Source organism: Muscardinus avellanarius, assembly GCF_963383645.1.
Source record: "Muscardinus avellanarius genome assembly, chromosome: 6".
Lineage (NCBI taxonomy): Eukaryota > Metazoa > Chordata > Mammalia > Rodentia > Gliridae > Muscardinus > Muscardinus avellanarius.
The window spans coordinates 49,581,478-49,601,269 of record NC_137791.1 but is presented as its reverse complement, the minus strand read 5'-3'; the positions used below and the strand labels follow the sequence as shown (position 1 = coordinate 49,601,269).

At 42.9% G+C, this 19,792-nt stretch overlaps 1 protein-coding gene across 2 annotated transcripts in view; it reads right to left on the bottom strand.

Moving 5' to 3' along the window:
• Positions 1 to 1,924, bottom strand: part of UBE2D3 (ubiquitin conjugating enzyme E2 D3) — a gene marked incomplete at both ends in the record, with an annotated part of 41,610 nt that extends 39,686 nt beyond the window's left edge. For both annotated transcript variants that reach the window (XM_080697537.1, XM_080697538.1), the window contains one exon: positions 1,901 to 1,924. In XM_080697537.1, coding sequence (XP_080553663.1) covers positions 1,901 to 1,924 — 24 coding nt within the window. The remainder of the gene's footprint in view (positions 1 to 1,900) is intronic.
• Between the last annotated feature and the right edge of the window lie 17,868 nt (positions 1,925 to 19,792).

Sequence of the window (19,792 nt, the reverse complement as noted above, 5' to 3'; positions counted from 1 at the left end):
ATAATAAAACATGGATAACTTGCTCAGAGCTAGAATAGTAACTGAAACATTTCTGCTCAATATTCACTCCCTTAATCATTATGCTATATTGCCTCACTAGAGCTTTTAAATCATTAAAGTGGTGTCACAGCAGCTGGATATCACTTGTAAAAGAAATCAATGAGACCCTCCTTCCTTTAAAGTGCTCTGTTCCATTTGTATAAAAAGCTACAGATCTGAGATTATTCCACACTGTAATGGTTTGAATATCTATAAATAAAAAGTTTTTATTTGTACTGAATGTTATGTTCTGTTTAAGTATGCTATAAAATAAAACTATGCTTCTCCAATGTGACGCTAACCCCTGAAGTGGCCACAGAAAGTGATAAAGTCTTAAATCCTAAAGTTTTTCTTCCTCTCCTATCATTTTAAAAGTACAAAGATTTAAATTAGTATTTTGTATTAACCCAGCGACAATACAATATTACAAAGAATCAATATCTAAGAGTGAAGATTTAAACCTTCAACTTTCATAAAACTTCAGTTGTTCCAACTCCAAAGTCATACCTAGTGAATAACTACACATTAAGCAGCATCAGTCTATTTTAGAAAAGCCAAGTCCTTGCCATTCCATCCACTGAAATCTTTTAAAAAGTATCCTACCAAAACCAAGAGTTTCCAACCTACAATCTCTGGTCTTCTATTTTTTTAGTAAGGCTGAATTTATTCCATTACATTTTTTTCAAGTTAGCTGTAAATACTCCACCCTACTGGATTGTGCAAGAACCAAATACACCACACACACACACACACACACACACACACACACACACACACACTACAAAAAAGGGAAACACAGAGTCTGAATTTAGATAAAACTTGAGCAGGGGACTCTAATAGCGATGCACGATGTGATATAACATTTAATACTTAACAGAGTGTTACTTCGTATTAAGAAAGGGGATGCCGGAAAAGAGCCTGAACCAGTTAAAGCAGCCGCCATCTTAAAATGCGGGATAGAAGTTAAGAGCAAGAAAATGAGACTAAACCACCGGAGGTGTAGGTTCCGCTCACACCCAGCCTCGAAAAATCCTAGCCTTTTTCAACTTAAATCGGTAATTTACTATCAAACAACATTTTAAGTAGCGAAAAAAATCCTCCTCGAGGACACTATTAAGTGGTCGGAGGCAAAAATAGGTGTACCTATTTTCCTTTACTGCCAACATAACCCTGACCTCCCCCTCCCAGAGCAAAAGAAAAAGGGAGCTTCCAGAAGGCATTTACATCAGTTCCCGGTGCCACGGAAAAATAGCTTCGGGTGAAAGCTGCAACTATCAAACAAAGTAGCAACACTGTGTCAGCCCACTACCTCCCAACCCCACTGACTCTTGTGTAACCTGCCCAGAGTCGATTACATTTCCGACTGGATTCATTCACTGCCCTTCAGGAGACCAGATTTCTACCCTTAACCTCTGTGAAGTTCGGGACCCATCAGATTTCTCTGATCGTCTCCATTCTTAATTTCTTTTCCTCTCAAGAAGGCCTACAGGCTTGACCTTATAACTAAAAGTTTTGAGAACCAAGAATAGGCAGCACCATGACATAAGCTGAAGCGTCTCTCCGCAATTCCAGCCCCCTAAGCCGGACTTTAAGCAGGAAATCAGGATACCATAAGTCACTCTTCCTCGCTCATAGCTTGCACCAATTCCACTGAAACTCAGCGTAACACGTCGCTTTGCCACAAGTGTTCTCTTTTCCCCAGCCCTATACTTCATTTCATATAGTATATCCGCCTTCTTCACCTCCCCCTAAAAAAGTGGCTCAAGAAGAGTATTTTCAGTTATACTACCACCACCCCGCTTTCCTCTGGGCCTGAGCCTTTCTTTCCGCCCACGACCCCATTCTTTTCAGCTCAATTTACCTTATTAATCCGTTTCAGCGCCATAGTCTGTGCTTTTCGTCTAGCTCCTCACTATCTGGTGTGTGATCAAAGGTCCGGCCAAAACTCTTGATTATCCGGGCTGCGGGAAGGATGGTCTCTCCGACTCACACCGGCTCTCCGGACACAGGCGCCTTTTGCAAAAACGGAGCAGATCAGCACTCGCACGGGCCCCGGAAAGACCGATGAATCCAGGTCCCTTAAAACAGCCGCGATCCGGGGTGGGTGGGGTGGCGAGGCCACCAACGCCTCTATGCCGTGCTCCGGCCCGAGGAGGGGGCGAGGGTGACGGGCAGAGCCGGAGCGTGCCTACAAGTCTAACTTCCCGGCCTCTCAGAAGGACGAGACCGGGTGGGAGAGGAGGAAGCGTAGGAGAAAGGGTGGGTGCGGGGCCGGGGCCGGAGGCAGAGGAGGAGCCGGGCCTAGTCGGCGCTACGCGGGCGTCACTAGGGCAGAGAAAGGCAAGGGGGGAGGGGAGCGGGGCCGCCGGGCCGCCGCCGGCCTCTTTCGGTTTCGGCTCGAGGGCTTGGCCCGGGAAGAGAAGGGAATAAAGGAGAGGCTTAATGTGCGCTCCTGTCCCCGGAGCCAGAGCTCTGCCGTGTCGCCCTGACGCCACCGTACACTCCGCCTGCCAGCGCGCCCCCGCCCGCCGCCGCCACGCGCCCGGCCGCCGCGGCCCCGGCTCCGCGCGAGGGCGCGCCCCCTCCCCAGGCCCGGCCGCCCCGACCCCCGCCGCACCCACCCGGCCAGCCCGCCCGCCGCGGCCCGAGCCGGCCAGCCCGCGCGGCCGGCCTCCTCCCTGCCCGTCCACACCCACGCGTACAGAGGGGCCGGGGCCTCCCTCAAGCTGCGGCCTCGGCCTCCTCCCCGCGCGGCAGCTGGTGCCTCCCCGGCCCTACGGGGCTCACGCGCACGACACAGCCACAAGATGTCCGCTCTGACGGAACTACTGCCAGCTGCCACGCTCCGCCCCTCCCCCTCCTCCTGCCTCTTCACCGCCGCGGATCAGTCCGCCAACGCCGCGTCGCGGGCCGGCCAGCCGCAGGCCCGAGCGGTGCGCTTCCCACGCCGGCCGAGGAGGCTGTGCCGCCCTTTTGCCGTCTCCCTTTTGGAACTGCACCTTCTTACTAAACAGATCAGAGGTTGGACCGGGAGGGCGGGGGACGGAGGCGGGACATGGGCCGAGGGGAGGGCGGGCGAGTAGCGGAAACCCTTAGACTCAGAGAAGCATCGAGAACCGGAAGGGGACCATGGGAGGAAGGTAACCAGCGGCAGCTGCGCGGTGAGCCCCACGCCCCTCCCAACCGCGTCCCCGTTTCCTCACTTGGTATCGGGGGGATCTCGCGAGAACCTCGTGGCCGGCTAACCGGAGCAGCAGCCCTGCAGTGACTTAAGGGCAGTTTTGTGCGCTCTTTCTACCCGGGGCCCGCCCCCAAGCCCACGAGTTCTCGCGAGATGCTGCAGGACACCGGCTCGCACTGGGACGGGTCGCTGCCGGGGGAGCTCCGCCCTTGGATGCTTATGCTGGTGGGAGGGAGAGGAAATGGAATTCCCTGGGCTGGTCAGCGCATGCGCCGGCAAGTCCTTCGCTCACGCGCCCAATCAGGAATGTGCGGTGGGCGGTGCCATGGATTAACTAGTGGGTACCTTTAGTCAACGCGGAGCTGGGTTCTAAGGCGTCTGGCGAGCAGGTGAACCACATTCACACCCTTACCCTCCTGGGCCGGTTAATCAGCAAGGAGAGACGCTCAGCTAATGGGAACAGTACTTTTAAATAGACCCAGGCGTACTGCTGATAGGTCTCTCCGGTGAAGAAATCGAGCGCATGTCTTATTTAGGGGATCGATACTGGGAAGAGGAGCCGAGGATTTAGTTTAGTGATAGAGCTTGCCCAGCATGCTTCGAATTTAGTCCCAACAACCCCCTACACACACACAGCAACTTAAAAGCACTAACTTGTTTAAGGTTTTCCAACACTCCTTAATGACCTCACCTTCCAAAATGGAAATCTTTTAAGAATTAGATGGAAACATAAACATTTTTAAAACCTGCTATATTAAAAAAAAAAAGGTCTGGCATGGTGGGGCACACTTGTAACCCCATTACTTGGGAGGCTAAGACAGGAGGAACTCAGGTTCGAGGACAGCCTCAACAACTTAGTGAGGCTCTCAACTTAGCGAGACTCTCCAGATAAACAATAAAACAGAGCTGGAGGTGTACCCCAGAGGTAGACTGCCCCTGGGTTCAATGCCCAGTACCACCAAAAACCCCCAAAAGAACAACAAAAGGTTGCAAATTATTAACTAATATAAACTTTCCTGTCAGTAATAGTTTCACATACACTATGAAATATAGTGTCACACTATATAGTGTCACTACAGCAATTAATGAAACAGTACTCTAAAACTAATGTCCATAGGGATCACCTGAGGTTTTGTTCAAAATACATACTAAATCATACTAAATCTTCTAAGCCACCTTGGAACCTGTAGAGATTCTACATTTCTAACAAGCTCACAGGTGATAAAGATTTTTGTGTGTGTCCTGAAAAACTGCATATAGCAAATAACCTAAGAATTCAGCTCATGGCCTACTGGACACCTCTGGCCCTTCCTTCCTGAATTATCTTTCCATTGTTCTCTCTTTTAGCTAGACAATTATAGTAGAAGCTCCTGGTTAGGCATGAAGGTGAGTCCTTGCCTGTTGATTCCTATGTTGTGTGTGATGCTGGTCTGGCTACTCATCTTCTGTTTCTTCACCACTTAACCATATGTAATAATAGCTGTCCTTTGTGGTTCAAGTGACATAAGATTATGAAAGGACACTGTACACATTATAGTGCTGTATAAATGTAAGTTATTAAAGTAACCAGTCAGACATTATCTTGTCATATTGTGAATTATATAGCAATAATAATTGGTGTAGGAAATATTTACAGAACTTACCATATACTAGGTATTGTGCTTGCTAGCCCCCTTTTACAAATGAAGAAACTAAAGCACAGTTTAAATGACTACCCCAGCCGGGCGTGGTGGCGCATGCTTGTAATCCCCGCACTTGGGAGGCAGAGACAGGAGAATCGCGCAGGCTCAAAGCCAGCTGCAGCCCGCTGGCTTAGGAGACCCTGTTTCCAAATAAAAATGTAAAAATAGGTCTGGGAGTGTAGCCCGGAGGTAGAAGGGCTTCTAGGAACCCCAGTACCACCAAAAATAAATAAATAAATAAATAAATAAATAAATAAATAAATAAATAAATTACTACCCCAAGTTGACACAGCTAACAAGTGGCAGAAGTAGACTTTTGAACTCATAAAGTTAGCTTCATAATACTTATTGAAGAGTTTCATAAACTCTACTTGATAAAATTTGTTTGGTAGTTCTACTTTAAATGCCATCCAAATTTAGCTTAGTTTTGACTTATTTCTCCCTCTATTTGTTATTTCAGAAGCCAAGGTACACGGATAGAAGGAAATATTCCCACTTACCTAAAAGAACTCATACTATCCAGGGATGTTCATGAAGAAGAGTTTCAGAGAAACTAATTTGCATTACCTTAATCTAAAGAGCTTCAGTATGAAAGTACAATAGAACATTATTGCAGTGGATTAACAAAGCACAGAAAACTGGGACAAATTTGAAGTCAATGTTCTTATTTGTGCCACAAACCACATTAGCAGACTGATTAACACCATAGGACCTTCTCAGAATAATGTTTTATATGTTTAAAATGAAATTTATTGCACTGTAAAGGAAAACATTTGAAATGCAGTAATCAAAATATTAAGGAAAAATAAATTTTGATGTATGATTTTTCTTTTTTTTTTTTTCTTTTTTTGTGGGTCTGGGGATGGATCCCAGAGGCATTTGACATCCGAGCTACACTCCCTGCCCAGTTTTTTATTCTTTATTTTGAAACAGGGTCTCACTGAGTTGAGCGGAGGGCCTCACAAGTAGCTGAGGCTGTCCGCGAACCGCAATACTCAGGTCTCAGCCTCCCAAATGCTGGGATTACAAGCATGCGCCACCACGCCCGGCTTTGATGTATGATTTAATAGTAAAATCTAGCAGTGGGTCTAATAAAGACCAAAAATTTTGAAATAATCATGCTATTTCCAGAGTTTGTAAGAATTGTAATTGTGATTTCATATAAAGTATCTGTACTTTCTCTTGGTAATACAGCAAGAGGTAGGTATAGCCAATAGTACTGTTGTTTATTTTCTACATTCATAATTGAAGGAATGCTAAATAAAAAGAAGCAAAAATAAGATGTAACTTTTTTCCCACCAAGCTCATGCATTACTCATCAATGCAATCCATGTTTAAAAATCAGTCTTGCCCGGCGAGGTGGCGCACACTCTTTCCCTGTGCTTGGGAGGCTGAGACAGGAGGCTGAGACACAAGTTCAAAGCCAGCCTCAGCTACTTAGTGACGCTCTCAGCAACTTAGTGAGACCTTGTTTCCAAATAAAATGAATAATAGGTCTGGGAGTATAGCCCACAGGTAGAAAAGCCCCTAGGTTCCTCAGTACCACCAAAAAAAAAAAAAAAAAACCAAAAAAAAAACTTAGTCTTGAAAAGATTGTGAAATGTTAACATAACCATAATAACCATAGTGATTTATCAAGAAGTTTACACTAGTATACTTTCTTTAAGGAGGTATCAATGTGTGTAACACATAATATAGGCAATAGTTTTATCCCATTTGTTGATTTTTACCCCCCTTATTTTCAGGTACTTATTAAGGTACTCTACGTAAATGTCAACTATCCAGAATGATTCATTTCTCAAGTAGGGTAACTTAGGTTTTATCACATCCATTTATTCCATGTCTTTGTGGGTTGTTTGTTTGTTTTTGCGGATCTGGGGATGGAACTCGGTCATTCGACCTCCGAGCTACACCCCCTGCCCTATTTTTTATTCTTTATTTTGAAACCGAGTCTCACTGAGTTGCAGAGGGCTGCACTAAATAGCAGAGGCTGTTGGTGAACCGTGATCCTACGGTCTCAGCCTCCCAAATGCTGGGATTACAAGCGTGTGCCATCAGGCCCAGCTCCATGTCTTTGTAAATAAGATATGTGGAAGAATTACAAAATGAAAATAATCAAGGCTGAAAGAGATTAAAATCCTGTATGTTTAACTTATTTTTCAGAGCCGGGCGTGGTGGTGACACTTGTAATCCCAGCATTCAGGAGGCTGAGACCAGAGGATCACAGTTCACGGACAGCCTCAGCTACTTAGTGGGGCTCTCTGCAACTCAGTGAGACCCGGTTTCAAAATAAAGAATAAAAATAGGGAATGGGCTATAACTCGGAGGTCAAATGCCCCTGGGTTCCATCCCCAGACTCACAAAAACAGAACAAAAATAAATAATTTTTCAGAGACTAAGATGGTTTATTTAGAAAAGCAAAAACTACACATTCATGGGAGGTTGCCAAATATCTCCAGAATGAGAGATGCCTTATTTTTTTTGTTTTGTTTTTGGTACTGGGAATTGAATCCAGGGGCATTCTATCTCAGAGCCCTATTTTACCCTAGCCCTATTTTTTTTTTTTTTTTTAAATTTGGAAACAGGATCTCACTAAGTTGTTGACAGCCTCACTAAGTTGCTGAGGCTAGCTTTGAACTTGCAATCCTTCTGTTTCCGCTTGAGATTACAGGTGTGTGCCACGACGCCTGGCTTTATTTTTTATTTAAAAATGAGGTCTTGCCAAGTTGCTAAGGCTGGCCTTGAACCTTTGATCCTCCTGTCTCAGCACCCCCAAATACTGGGATTACAGTTATGCACCACTTCACCTGGTGAAATTTTTTTTTTTTTTTTGGTGGTACTGGGGTGTACACATATATATTCACATATATATATATACACATATATATTCACATATGTACATGTGTGTGTGTTACTGGGGAGTAAACCCAGGGCACTGTACATGCTAGGCAAGCACTTTAACACTGAGCTATATCTCTAGCCCTTTTTATGTTGAGAAAGGGTCTTGCTGAATTGCCCTGGCTACCTTGAACCTGTGATTCTCCTGCCTCTGCCTCAGAGTTGGGATTATAGGCATATGCCACCCATAGATGCATCTTGATGCCTTGTGATAAAGCAAGCTAGGATTAGCTCAAATTATTTTTTTCATTTTTTTTGTGTTACTGGGGATGGAACCCAGGGGCATTCTACCTCCACGCTACACCCCCAGCCCTATTATTTATTCTTTTTATTTTGAAAAAAGGTCTCACTGAGTTGCAAAGGGTCTCACTAAGTAGGTAAGGCTGTCTTCAAACTGCAATCCTCCAGTCTCAGCCTCCCAAATGCTGGGATTACAAGCATGCGCCACCAAGCCCAGCTCAGCTCAAATTTTTAAACACTTCACGATATCTAGTGTTATAAAGAGCCTGCTTTGCAGTTGCAAAAAAGAATAAAATATTTTCATTTTCTGATTTATTGGACTTGTAATGGTAGATTTATCTCCCTCTGAAAAAATAATCATAGCCGGGCGTGGTGGCGCACGCTTGTAATCCCTGCGCTTGGGAGGCAAGACAGGAGGATCGCGCAGGTTCAAAGCCAGCCACGTGCGCTGGCTTAGACCCTGTTTCCAAATAAAAATGTAAAAATAGGTCTGGGAGTGTAGCCCGGAGGTAGAAGGGCTTCCAGGAACCCCAGTACCACCAAGAAAAAAAAAAAAAAAAGAAAAAATAATCATGTATTTTAACTTCACAATATGAGATATGCTGAAAAAGAGTCTAGTTTTAAATACTGGAATAAACATTTACATTCAGAAATAGGTAAAGATAGAAAAAATATTTAAAGTATAAGCTAAAAACAATCCCTTCTTAATGAAAAAGAAGTCTTAAGTGGTGGCGCACACCTGTAATCCCCGTGCTTGGGAGGTGGAGACAGGAGGATCGGCAGGTTGGAAGCCAGCTGCGCTGGCTTAAGAGACCCTGTTTCCAAGTAAAAAAGTATAAAATAGGTCTGGGAGTGTAGCCCAGAGGTAGAAGGGGTTCCAGGAACCCCAGTGCCACCAAAAAAAAGTCTTAAAACTTCATAATTATAGCAGATTATATTTTCTTGCATGAATTGGCATAAAACATGAGAAAAATGTAAACAATCAAAAAAATTATGATGAGATTGAAAAATAACTAATCTAAATAGATTGTGTGCCTGGGTTTCAATATGTGAGTTCTTTAATGAGACCACATTATTGAGTATAGGGGTTTATTAGGTATATTTATAAATATAGATTGATACTATATATATATTGTTTTATGTTTTCATGTCTTTGTAAATTTATCATAGACTCTTATAACTTGCCAAAGAAACTGGTACTAATACAATATGTATACCATTTTATCAGTTTACATTGTAAATACTATGACCAAAAATTTTAATTTTATTAGTACTGGGAACCCAGGGGTGTTGTACCTCTTAGCTACACCCTCAGCTGCCTTCTCCCACTTTTGAAACAGTGTCTTGCTAAGTTGCTCAGTCTCACTAAATTGCTGAGGCTGTCCTTGAACCTACATTTCTCCTGTCTCGATTTTTTAAGTACTGGGATTACAGCCATGTGTTAAGACTTTATATTAAGAACACTTTATATTAAGCCAGGCATAGTGGTGCACGCTTGTAATCCCAGCATTTGGGAGGTGGAGACAGGAGGATCGTGGTTTGAGGACAGCCTCAGCTACTTAGGCCCTTTGCAACTCAGTGAGACTCTGTTTCAAAGAAAGAATAAAAAATAGGACTGGGGGTGTAGCTCAGAGGTAGAATGCCCCTGGGTTTCATCCCAAGTACTGTAAAAAAAAAAAAAAAGAAAAAGAAAAAAAGAACACGCACTTACATATTCTGCTTGTAATAGGTAATCTGGAGCCCAAGTCAACCAAATAGTCCACGTTGTCTGAATTAAAATCAAATTAATCTTTATACTTGCTAGTTCAGTATCTCTTTTTTATTAATATGGTTAAAGAAACATCATTTTTACTTTAGTGAATAGGGGTTTGGGAGCTGGGTGTGGTGGCATATGCCAGTATTTGGGAGGCCGAGACAGGAGGATTCTCGGGTTGGTGGCCAGCCTCAGCTACTTAGGCCTTCAGCAACTTAGTGAAACCATTTCAAAAGAAATAATAAACAGTCTAAGGGTATAGCTCTAAGGTAGAATGCCCCTGGGTTCAATCCCAGCACCACAAAAAAGAAGGGGGGAGTTTGGCATGTAATAAACCATGCACAACTCTGGCATAAAAAATAGTAGCACAGCCAGGTGTGGTGGTGCACGCTTGTAATCCCGGCGCTTGGGAGGTAGAGACAGGAGGATCCTGCAGGTTTGAAGCCAGCCTCACTGGCTTAAGAGACCCTGTTTCCAAATAAAAATATAAAAATAGGTCTGGGAGTGTAGCCTAGAGGTAGAAGGGTTCCATCCCCAGTACCACCAAAAAATAAATATATTAGCACATTTTTAACATAAAAATTTACATATACAAATGTGTAAGAGTAGTACTAGTCATAATATCCCAATAGCAGAAACAACCTAAATGTCCATCTGCTGATGAATAAACTATGGTATAGCCATAGGATGAAATAATAAGGAACAAAATACTGACACATGGTAACGTGTCTTGAAGCTTGAAAATATTCTGCCATCTGAAAGAAACTAGACACAAAAGGTCACATATTTTATAATCTTTTCAGGAGAGGATCAGAAGAAGCAAATCCATATGGACAGAAGGTAAATATCTGGTTGTCAGAAACTAGGGGTAGGAGGAATGGGGAGTGACTGCTTATGACTATGGGGTTATTTTGGGGGAGGTGATAAAATATTCTAATTTTGTTGGCAGTACTGGGGATGGAACCCAGGGGCATTCTACCTCCGAGCTACACCCCCAGCCCTATTATATATTCTTTATTTTGAATCAGGGTCTCACTGAGATTTAAAGGACCTCACTAAGTAGCTGAAGCTGTCCATGAACGGCAATCTTGCTGTCTCAGCCTCCTAAATACTGGGATTACAAGCATGTGCCACCATGCATGGCTAAAATATTCTAAAATTAGATAATAGTGATGGTTGCACAGACCTTTGAATATACTACAGTCCACTATATTGTATACTTTAAGAGCTAATTTTATGTATGAATTATTTCATTATGATGTTTCTCTAAAGTAATAAATTAGAACCAAAATATAAAATAAGGCTGGAGACATAGTAAATGTTTTAAATATCTTATAATACTTTTCAGGTTACTGATGATAAATGAGATACAGCATTCTTGTAACATTGAAAATGTAAGAAATCAATAGTAAATATTTTTCCTTCAGTATAAACAATGTAATTTACATTTTATTTTAATAAGCATTTGTTTCCAGTCTTAAATTTGGGAGTAACTGTATCAGTGTTATCAATGTTATTTTCTTAATAAAACATAATGACTGAAAATTAACTTTTGGGAGGTCTTGAGGATTGAACCCAGAATCATCCTATACTCCCAGCCCTTTTTATTTTTTATTTATTTTTTATTTTTTTATTTTTTGGTGGTACTGGGGATGGAACCCAGAGGCTTTCTACCTCTGAGCTATACTCCCAGACCTATTTTATATTTTTATTTGGAAACAGGGTCTCACTAAGTTGCTGAGAGCCTCACTAAGTAGCTGAGGCTGGCTTTGAACCTGCGCGATCCTCCTGTCTCAGCCTCCCAAGCGTGGGGATTACAAGCGTGTGCCACCACGCCCAGCTTATTTTTTATTTTTAAACAGGGTATTGCTAAGTTGCTAAAGGTCTTGGCAAATTGCTGAGTCTGGCCTCAAGTCTGTTCCTCTAGTCTCAGCCTCCCAAACACTGAAATTACAGCAATGTGCCACACACCCAGCTTAAACATTAACTTTTGTGTGTTTGTGTGTATGTGTGTGTATGTGTGTGTGTTTGTGGTTGTGTGTGTGTACACAGGCATGCACACATGCAACCCACTGGTGATTAAACCTAGGACCTAGTACATGCTAGGTAAGCACTCTACCACTGAGCAACATCCCCCAGCAATATTAACTTTTAATAGTGTTATATTTTATTGAATATAAATGTTCACAGTTGTGATCAGAAATAAATCATATCCAATTAAAGTATACTATAAATATAAAAAGGCATCTTTAAACTTTTAAATCAAGCTAGGTTTAATGTTAACTGAAGATTTGAGGGCTTGGGTATTTAGCAAAAATAAGGAATTAAAATTAAGCTGGGTGAGCCGGGCGTGGTGGCGCATGCTTGTAATCCCAGCATTTGGGGGGCTGAGAACGGAGGATCGCTGTTCGCAGGCAGCCTCAGCTACTTAGGCCCTCCGCAATTCAGCGAGAGCCTGTTTCAAAATAAAGAATAAAAAATTGGGCAGGGAGTGTAGCTTGGAGGTTGAATGCCTCTGGGTTCCATCCCCAGACCAGCATAAATAAACAAACAAACAAACAAATAAATAAATAAAATCCTTGAGACTAGAAGTATTTGGGTTTCATATGTTTTCAGGTTTTGTAATATTTGCATATATATGTGCATATTTAGGGATGGTACCCAATTCTAAATAGGAAGTTCATTTGTTTTATATTTGACTTATGCATATAGCCTAAAGATTAACGTAATCATTTTTCGTGCCTTTGTGTTTTGACTGTGATCTGTGACATGAAGTTGGGTGTGGGATTTTCCACTTGTGGCATTATATTGGTGCTCAAGTTTTGTGGCATTTTAGATTTCAGATTTTCTGAATATGGATGAACCTATATTGACATATTTTATATTTAGTTGGGTTTGGTTGTGAATGAAAGGTGGAAAATGGAAAGCTTAGCCATGACAATAACTGGAAACCTGAGTATTAGCTTAAAGAAACTCAGAGTGAAAGGAGGATTTTTTTTTTTTTTTTTTTTTTTTTTTTTTTTTTGGTGGTACTGGGGGTGGAACCCAGAGGCTTTCTACCTCCGGACTATACTCCCAGTCTTATTTTATATTTTATTTGGAAACAGGGTCTCACTAAGTTGCTGAGAGCCTCACTATGTAGCTGAGGCTGGCTTTGAACCTGTGCAATTCTTCTTTCTCAGCCTCCCAAAAGTGGGGATTACAAGCGTGCGCGAGGATTTTTTTTAAGAATGGGAGAGATCTGGTAAATTTATAATCCAACATCATGAAAGAGTTGAGATAGAAAACAGAGGGATAAACGGATGGAGCCAATTTCTTTAGATGTGAAGGTCTAGGTAAAAAATAGAAGAAAAATATTTGATTTTGAACAACAACAACAACAAAAAACCATTAGAGAGCAGGGAAGATTGAAATAGGCAGGAATGGAGGTAAATTCTAAGTTGGAGAAGGCCAGAAAGTTGATGTTCTCAGCCTTCTTGGGAAGGAAGGCTGTGTGATGCTGTTAAGTCAGGCATCAAAAAAGTAGATGAATTTAAAGCTGGGCATGGTGGTGCACACTTGTAATCCCAGCATTTGGGAGGCTGAGACCAGAGGATCGTGGTTCATGGACAACCTCAGCTACTTAGTGAGGCTCTTCGCAACTCAGTGAGACCCTGTTTCAAAATAAAGAATAAAAAATTTGAGCTGGGCGTGGTGGTGCACGCTTGTAATCCCAGCATTTCGGGAGGCTGAGACCTGGAGGATCGCGGTTCTTGGACAGCCTCAGCTACTTAGTGAGGCCCTCTGCAACTCAGTGAGACCCGGTTTCAAAATAAAGAATAAAAAATAGGGCAGGGGGTGTAGCCCAGAGGTCAAATGCCCCTGAGTTCCATCCCCAGACCCGCAAAAAAAAAAAAAAAAAAAAAAAAAAAAAAAAATTGGGCAGGGGGTCAAATGCCTCTGGGTTCCATCCCCAGACCCGCAAAAACAAAACAAAACAAAAATTAGGTGAATTTAGAATCACATTTATTTTATCATTAGCTAGCAGAACCATTTCAACTCCTGTTCGCCAGTCCTAAGGTCACTCCCAAAACTCAGAGTTCAGGAGTAATGTACTAGAACAGGCTTACCCTGGTGTACAAAGGCTAATTTAAAAGTTTTTATGAAACTGGGCATGATGACTTATACTTGTAATCCCAGTACTTGAGAGGCTGAGAGAGGAAAATCGCAGGTTTGAGAACAGTTGCAGCAAATAGTGAGACTCTCATTAACCTATCAAGAATGCCCCTGGGTTCAATCCCCAGTGCCACACACACAAAAAAGTTTTTAGGAATTTTGTAGGTTGACTATTAAAAACAATCGCTATTAAAAATTTGGCCAGGTATGGTAGTGTGTACTTGTAATCTCAGTAATTGGGAGGGTGAGACAGGAGGATCACATATTCATGGCCATCCTCAGCTACTTAGTAAGGCCCTCTGCAACTTAAACCCTGTTTCAAAATAAAAGAATACAAAATAGGTCTGGGGGTGTAGCTCAGAGGTAGAATGCTCCTGGGTTCAATCCCTAGTTCCACAAAAAAGATAAATAAATAATTATAAACAATTAAGATATGATACAATAATATTCAAATCTCAATCATTGCACTACATTTTACTATTTAACATGCATACTTTTGTGGTCATGTTTAAGGTGTCCACATGGTGGGTATTAGACAATAGTTTGATAGAGAAGACATCTTCTCAACTCTGCATTCAGTGATTCCCTGTGATAGCCTGAATGGTCCCCAGTAGAAGTACTTACTTTAGGGAAATTTGTAGACACTACAGATTAAAGATTCAACAACTCTTTCCCCAGAACTGGTTATTTTACATTTTTTTACATTGACCAACATAACAGTGATGCCGGCCCGTTCAAACTGCACTACCTTACTGTCCACAGGTAATAACTGAAGCTTCAGTTAAATGGAGAATTCAGCTTTGTGAAATACTTAACTAGTCAAGAAAAGATAAATATTTTTGTTGGAGAATAAAGCTTACAACTATTTTCCTTGCTGCTTAATTTTTTCCTTACTTCCAGGTTTCCTAAGGTTAAGAGGGGATGCTAATACAGCTCTTACGGAATATTAGAGGATGCCAATACATTATTTTTATAGTCTCAAGTAAACCATAAAATATTTTATTTGAAGTAAACTAGACAGGATGTTAAATACATAAAATAATTAAGCAAAAACAAAAAATATAAAAGGCAAATAGCTGTATATAACCAAAATTCTATTTATATAAAGAAAAGTAGATTAAAATAGGAGGGATCAAGCCAGGTGTAGTGGTGCATGTTTGTAATCCCAGTACTTGGGAGGCTGAGACAGTAAGATCACAGGTTCAAAGCCAGTCTCAGCAACTTAGCAAAGCCCTCTGCAACTTAGACCCTGTTTCCAAATAAGAAATAAAATCAGGCTGGGGGTATAACTTGGAGGTGGAATGACTCTGGGTTCAATCCCCAATATGAGAGAGGGGGGAGGGGGAGGGGGCGAGGAAGAAAGGGAGAGAGAGAGGGAGGAGAGAGAAAGAGAGAGAGAGGGGGAGAGAGAGAGAGAGAGAGAGAGAGAGAGAGAGAGAGAGAGAGAGAGAGAGGAAGAGAAAGAAAGGAGAGTTTGTTCTAAACTCCCAAATAGTTTTTTTTTTGTTTTTTGTTTTTTGTTTTTTTTGGTACAGAGATGGAACCCAGAGGCATTCTACCTCTGAACTATACTCCCAGCCCTAATTTTTATTCTTTATTTTGAAACAGGGTCTCACTGAGTTACAAAGGGCCTCACTAAGTAGCTGAGGCTGTCCACAAACAGTGATCCTCCTGTCTCAGCCTCCCAAATACTGGGATTACAATCGTGTGCCACCATGCCTGGCTTCCAAATAGTTTTTTTAATTGAAGTACTTTCAATCCAAAGTTACCAAAGATGCTGTATCTTATTAAGAATTTAAGTCTCGCCGGGTGTGATGGTGCACGCTTGTAATCCCAATGCTTGGGAGGCTGAGACAAGAGGATCACGCAGGTTTGAAGCCAGCCTCAGCTACTGAGTGAGGCTCTCAGCAACTTAGTGAGACCCTGTTTCCAAATAAAGTATAAAATAGGTCTGGTAGTATAGCCCAGAGGTAGAAAAAATCCCTGGGTTCCACCCCCAGTACCACACACACACACAGAATTTTAAGTCTCCAGATTTAGTAAAAAATACTACAGCAATTCAGAGATAAGCAAAGAAATTTGTCGGACAAATTCTTAGAGTAAAAGAGTTTTTACTAAGATCTAGAGCAAAAGTTATTAAGTTCATGTTATAGCTGAGCATGGTGGTGCACGTTTGTAATCTTAGTACTTGGGGAGGCTGAAGCAGGAGGATTACAGGTTCACAGCCAGGCTCAGTTTAGTGAGGCCCTTCATAACTTAGTGAAACCCTATTTCAAAAAAAAAAAAAAAAATAGGGCTGAGGGTAGCTCAGAAGTAGGATGCCCCTGGGTTCCAACCCAGTACCACAAAAAAGATCATAATTTAATTTTTTAAATTACTAACATAAACTGGCAATTTAAAGGGAATAGAAGTCATGTGTGATGACACATGTCTCTAATCTCAGTACTTGGGAGGATGAGACAAGATCACAGCAGATTCAAGGCCAGCCTCAGTAATTTAGTGATGCTCTTATAACAATGTATGGGAAGCTATTTCAAAATTAAAAGTAAAATAGGGCTGGGAGTGTAGCTGTAGAGGTAGAATGCTGTTGTGAATTCTTACTACCACAAAATAAATAAAAGATAAAAAGGAAATTATCTTACATTTTAGGGTCTAACTAAAAGACATACATTTAAAATGTAAAAGAAAGCCGGGCGTGGTGGCGCACGCTTGTAATCCCCGCGCTTGGGAGGCGGAGACAGGAGGATCGCGCAGGTTCGAAGCCAGCGGCGCTGGCGTAAGAGACCCTGTTTCAAAAATATAAAATAGGTCTGGGAGTATAGCCCGGAGGAAGAAGGGCTTCCAGGAACCCCAGTACCACCAAAATAAATAAATAAATAAATAAATAAATAAATAAATAAATAAATAAAATAAAATAAAATGTAAAAGAAACATGTATATGATTTCAGTAATGCATTTCGTTAAGTCTCATATGGAATTGGAATTCAAATAGAAGTTAAAGAAAAGGTTTGACTGGATTATACTAAAGCACTAGTACCCAAAGCTACTAGTATAGACAACCATTTAGAGTAATGCACATAAATGCACAATATTAAATTTGAAGAACCTAATAAATCATTTTTAAACAATGTAAATGTGGCCACTTTACCTAGGTTTGGGTCTTTTGTGTATGTGGTACTGAGGATGGAACCCAGGGGCATTCTGCCTCCAAGCTACACTCCCAGCCCTAGTTTTTATTCTTTATTTTGAAACAGGGTCTCACTGAGTTGCAAAGGGCCTAAGTAGCTGAGGCTGTCCACAAGCTGCCTTCCTCCAGTCTCAGCCTCCCAAATGCTGCATTACAAGCTTGCACCACCACACCCGGCTACCTAGTTTTATAAAATAGATAGAATGTTAGGAGGTACAGGGGTCATTTGTTGTTTTGTTTTAAATGAGAAAAAAATGCAGATTCTCCAGGAGATAACTTTTTTTTCTCTCTTAGGTACTTAGTGTTTTGTGTAGAAGATTGAATATTCTCAAACAAAAAATATCTATGAATCTACAAAACTAATATTTGTAATACAGAACTGCCTGCTGGACATTTCAACATTTAAAACTGATCACTATTTTTTTCTCTAACTCTTGTTTTTTTATATATATATTTTTATTGGTGCATTGTAATCATACATCACATTGGAATACAAGACTTGAGAGGATATACAAGCACACATCATCCAATTAGCCCTCATCCAATCCCCATCCCATTCCCTCCCCCTCCCTCCATCCCATGCTTGATTGGTGATTATCTTTGATACATTTGTTTACGTACCTCCTGAGTTTTAAAGAGGTTCCATCCTCCCCCATCCCACCCCTCTGATTGGGCACCTTAATTGCTTCTCTATAGGGCCCTTTCTACAACTCGACCTCCTCCTGTTACCTTTCCTCCTAGTTTTTGCTAATTAGGGGAAGCATCTGGTTTTTATTTTCTGTGATATTTCATTGCAAGTTTCGATCCCACTCTTGATGGCCCCAGTAGTGGCCTGGCTACTCGGAGGACTCTGATCCCGACCTCACTGGCTCCAGCACCGGCCTTGCCTTACAACAGGCTCCAATCCCGGCCTCGCTGGCCCCGGCACTGGCTTTACTCCTCGGCAGGCTCCGATCCCAGCCTCAGAGGCCCCAGCACCAGCCTTGCCTTACGGCAGGCTCCAATCCCGGCCTTGCTGGCCCCGGCACCGGCCTTGCCTCACAGCAGGCTCCGATCCTGGCCTCATTGGCTCTAGCACCAGCCTAACCCCTTGACAGGCTCCGATCCCGGCCTCAGAGGCCTCAGTAGCGGCCTTGCCTCACAGCAGGCTTCTAGCCCCAGCACCGGCCTAACCCATCGGCAGGCTCTGATCTCAGCCTCGGAGGCCCCAGCACTTGCTTCACGGGAGGTTCCGATCCCGGCCATACTGGCCCCGGCATCAGCCTCACCCCTCGGCAAGCTCCGATCCCCACCTCAGAGGCCCCAGCACCGGCCCTGCCTCACAGCAGGCTCCAGTCCCAGCTTTGATGTCCTTGTCACCGGCCTCACCCCTCGGCAGGCTCTGATCCAAGCACCCTCTTCACCCAGCAGGTTGTCCCACGTTCCCGAGGGTGCATGGTGGTAACATTCTGCCTCTGGGGTTATTCTTCAGAAGTTCCAGGTGTACTGCATCAGATCTCTGCCTCCCCTGATTACTGGCCACTGCCATTGCCACTGCCTCCACCATTTCAAATCTTTCCCAAGCTCTTTTCCCACACTGCATGCTATCCAGTGTTCCTAAGCATGTGCGACGGGAGCATTTGACCTTTGGGGTAATTTCTCTAGAAGAGAAGGTTGGTAGGATCAGATTTCTGCCTCTCCCAAATACAAGCCTCCACCGCCATTGTGGCAACCGCTGCCAACACCACCTTCCTCCTAGATCTCTGCTAAACTCTCTCCTTACAGGTGATGTCCAGGATTCTCAAGGATGTAGAGAAGAAGCAGTCCTCCTTCACGGGGAATTTTTCCAAAAGTTCCAGTTCAGTTGGATATGTTTTGTCTGCATCTCCAGTATCCTGGCTGCTACCGCAGCCATCTTGACCCCTCTCCAATATTTTTCCTTTTCCTTTTCCTTTTTCTCTTCTTCTTTTTTTTTTTTTTTTTAAATAAGAGAAGACAATATGTGTGGTTTGAGGAGGTTGTGGGCTCAGGCACTTGGTAGCAATGAATTTTTTTCTTTCCTCCCTTCCAAAAGCGGGGTCCAACAGCCTCACCACGCAGAGCAGAATTTGCTGTTCTAAGCGTGCCACAGCTTGGCGCAGCACAGCAGTGCTGGGTTCCTCTGTACCTGCGGCTGGGCCTCCTGTTTGGTACCGGGCCTCCTGGAACTCTGGCTCGGCCTTGGCCTTCTGCCTGGCACCATGCCTTCCTGGGGGTAGGCTGGGCCCCCCGCCCCCAGCCCGGGGCACCGGACCTTCCGGCCTGGGCCTCCGGACCTTCCGGGGGTCCACTGGGCCCCGCGCTCCCCCCGCTCAGGACCCAGGGCCCTGTGGCCCAGGCCTCCAGTCCTCTAACTCTTGTTTTCTAAAAATCAGTTATTTTCCTGACTGACCTATTGGGGTGGATATATTTTTCTAATTATTAAGATTCAATATTAGAATAATATAGGTCTTGGATAGGGTAGCTAAAAAAGAATAATAATCTTTGTCTTTTACCCTTCGTTTTCCTCATTAGTCCCTATTTCTATTTCTTTTGGCCTTCACAATGGATATTACATTTCAAATATATTACATATGTTTATAGTTTTTCACCATTATATTTATATGACCACTGCATGAGTTAAGTTATTAACCTTTCAT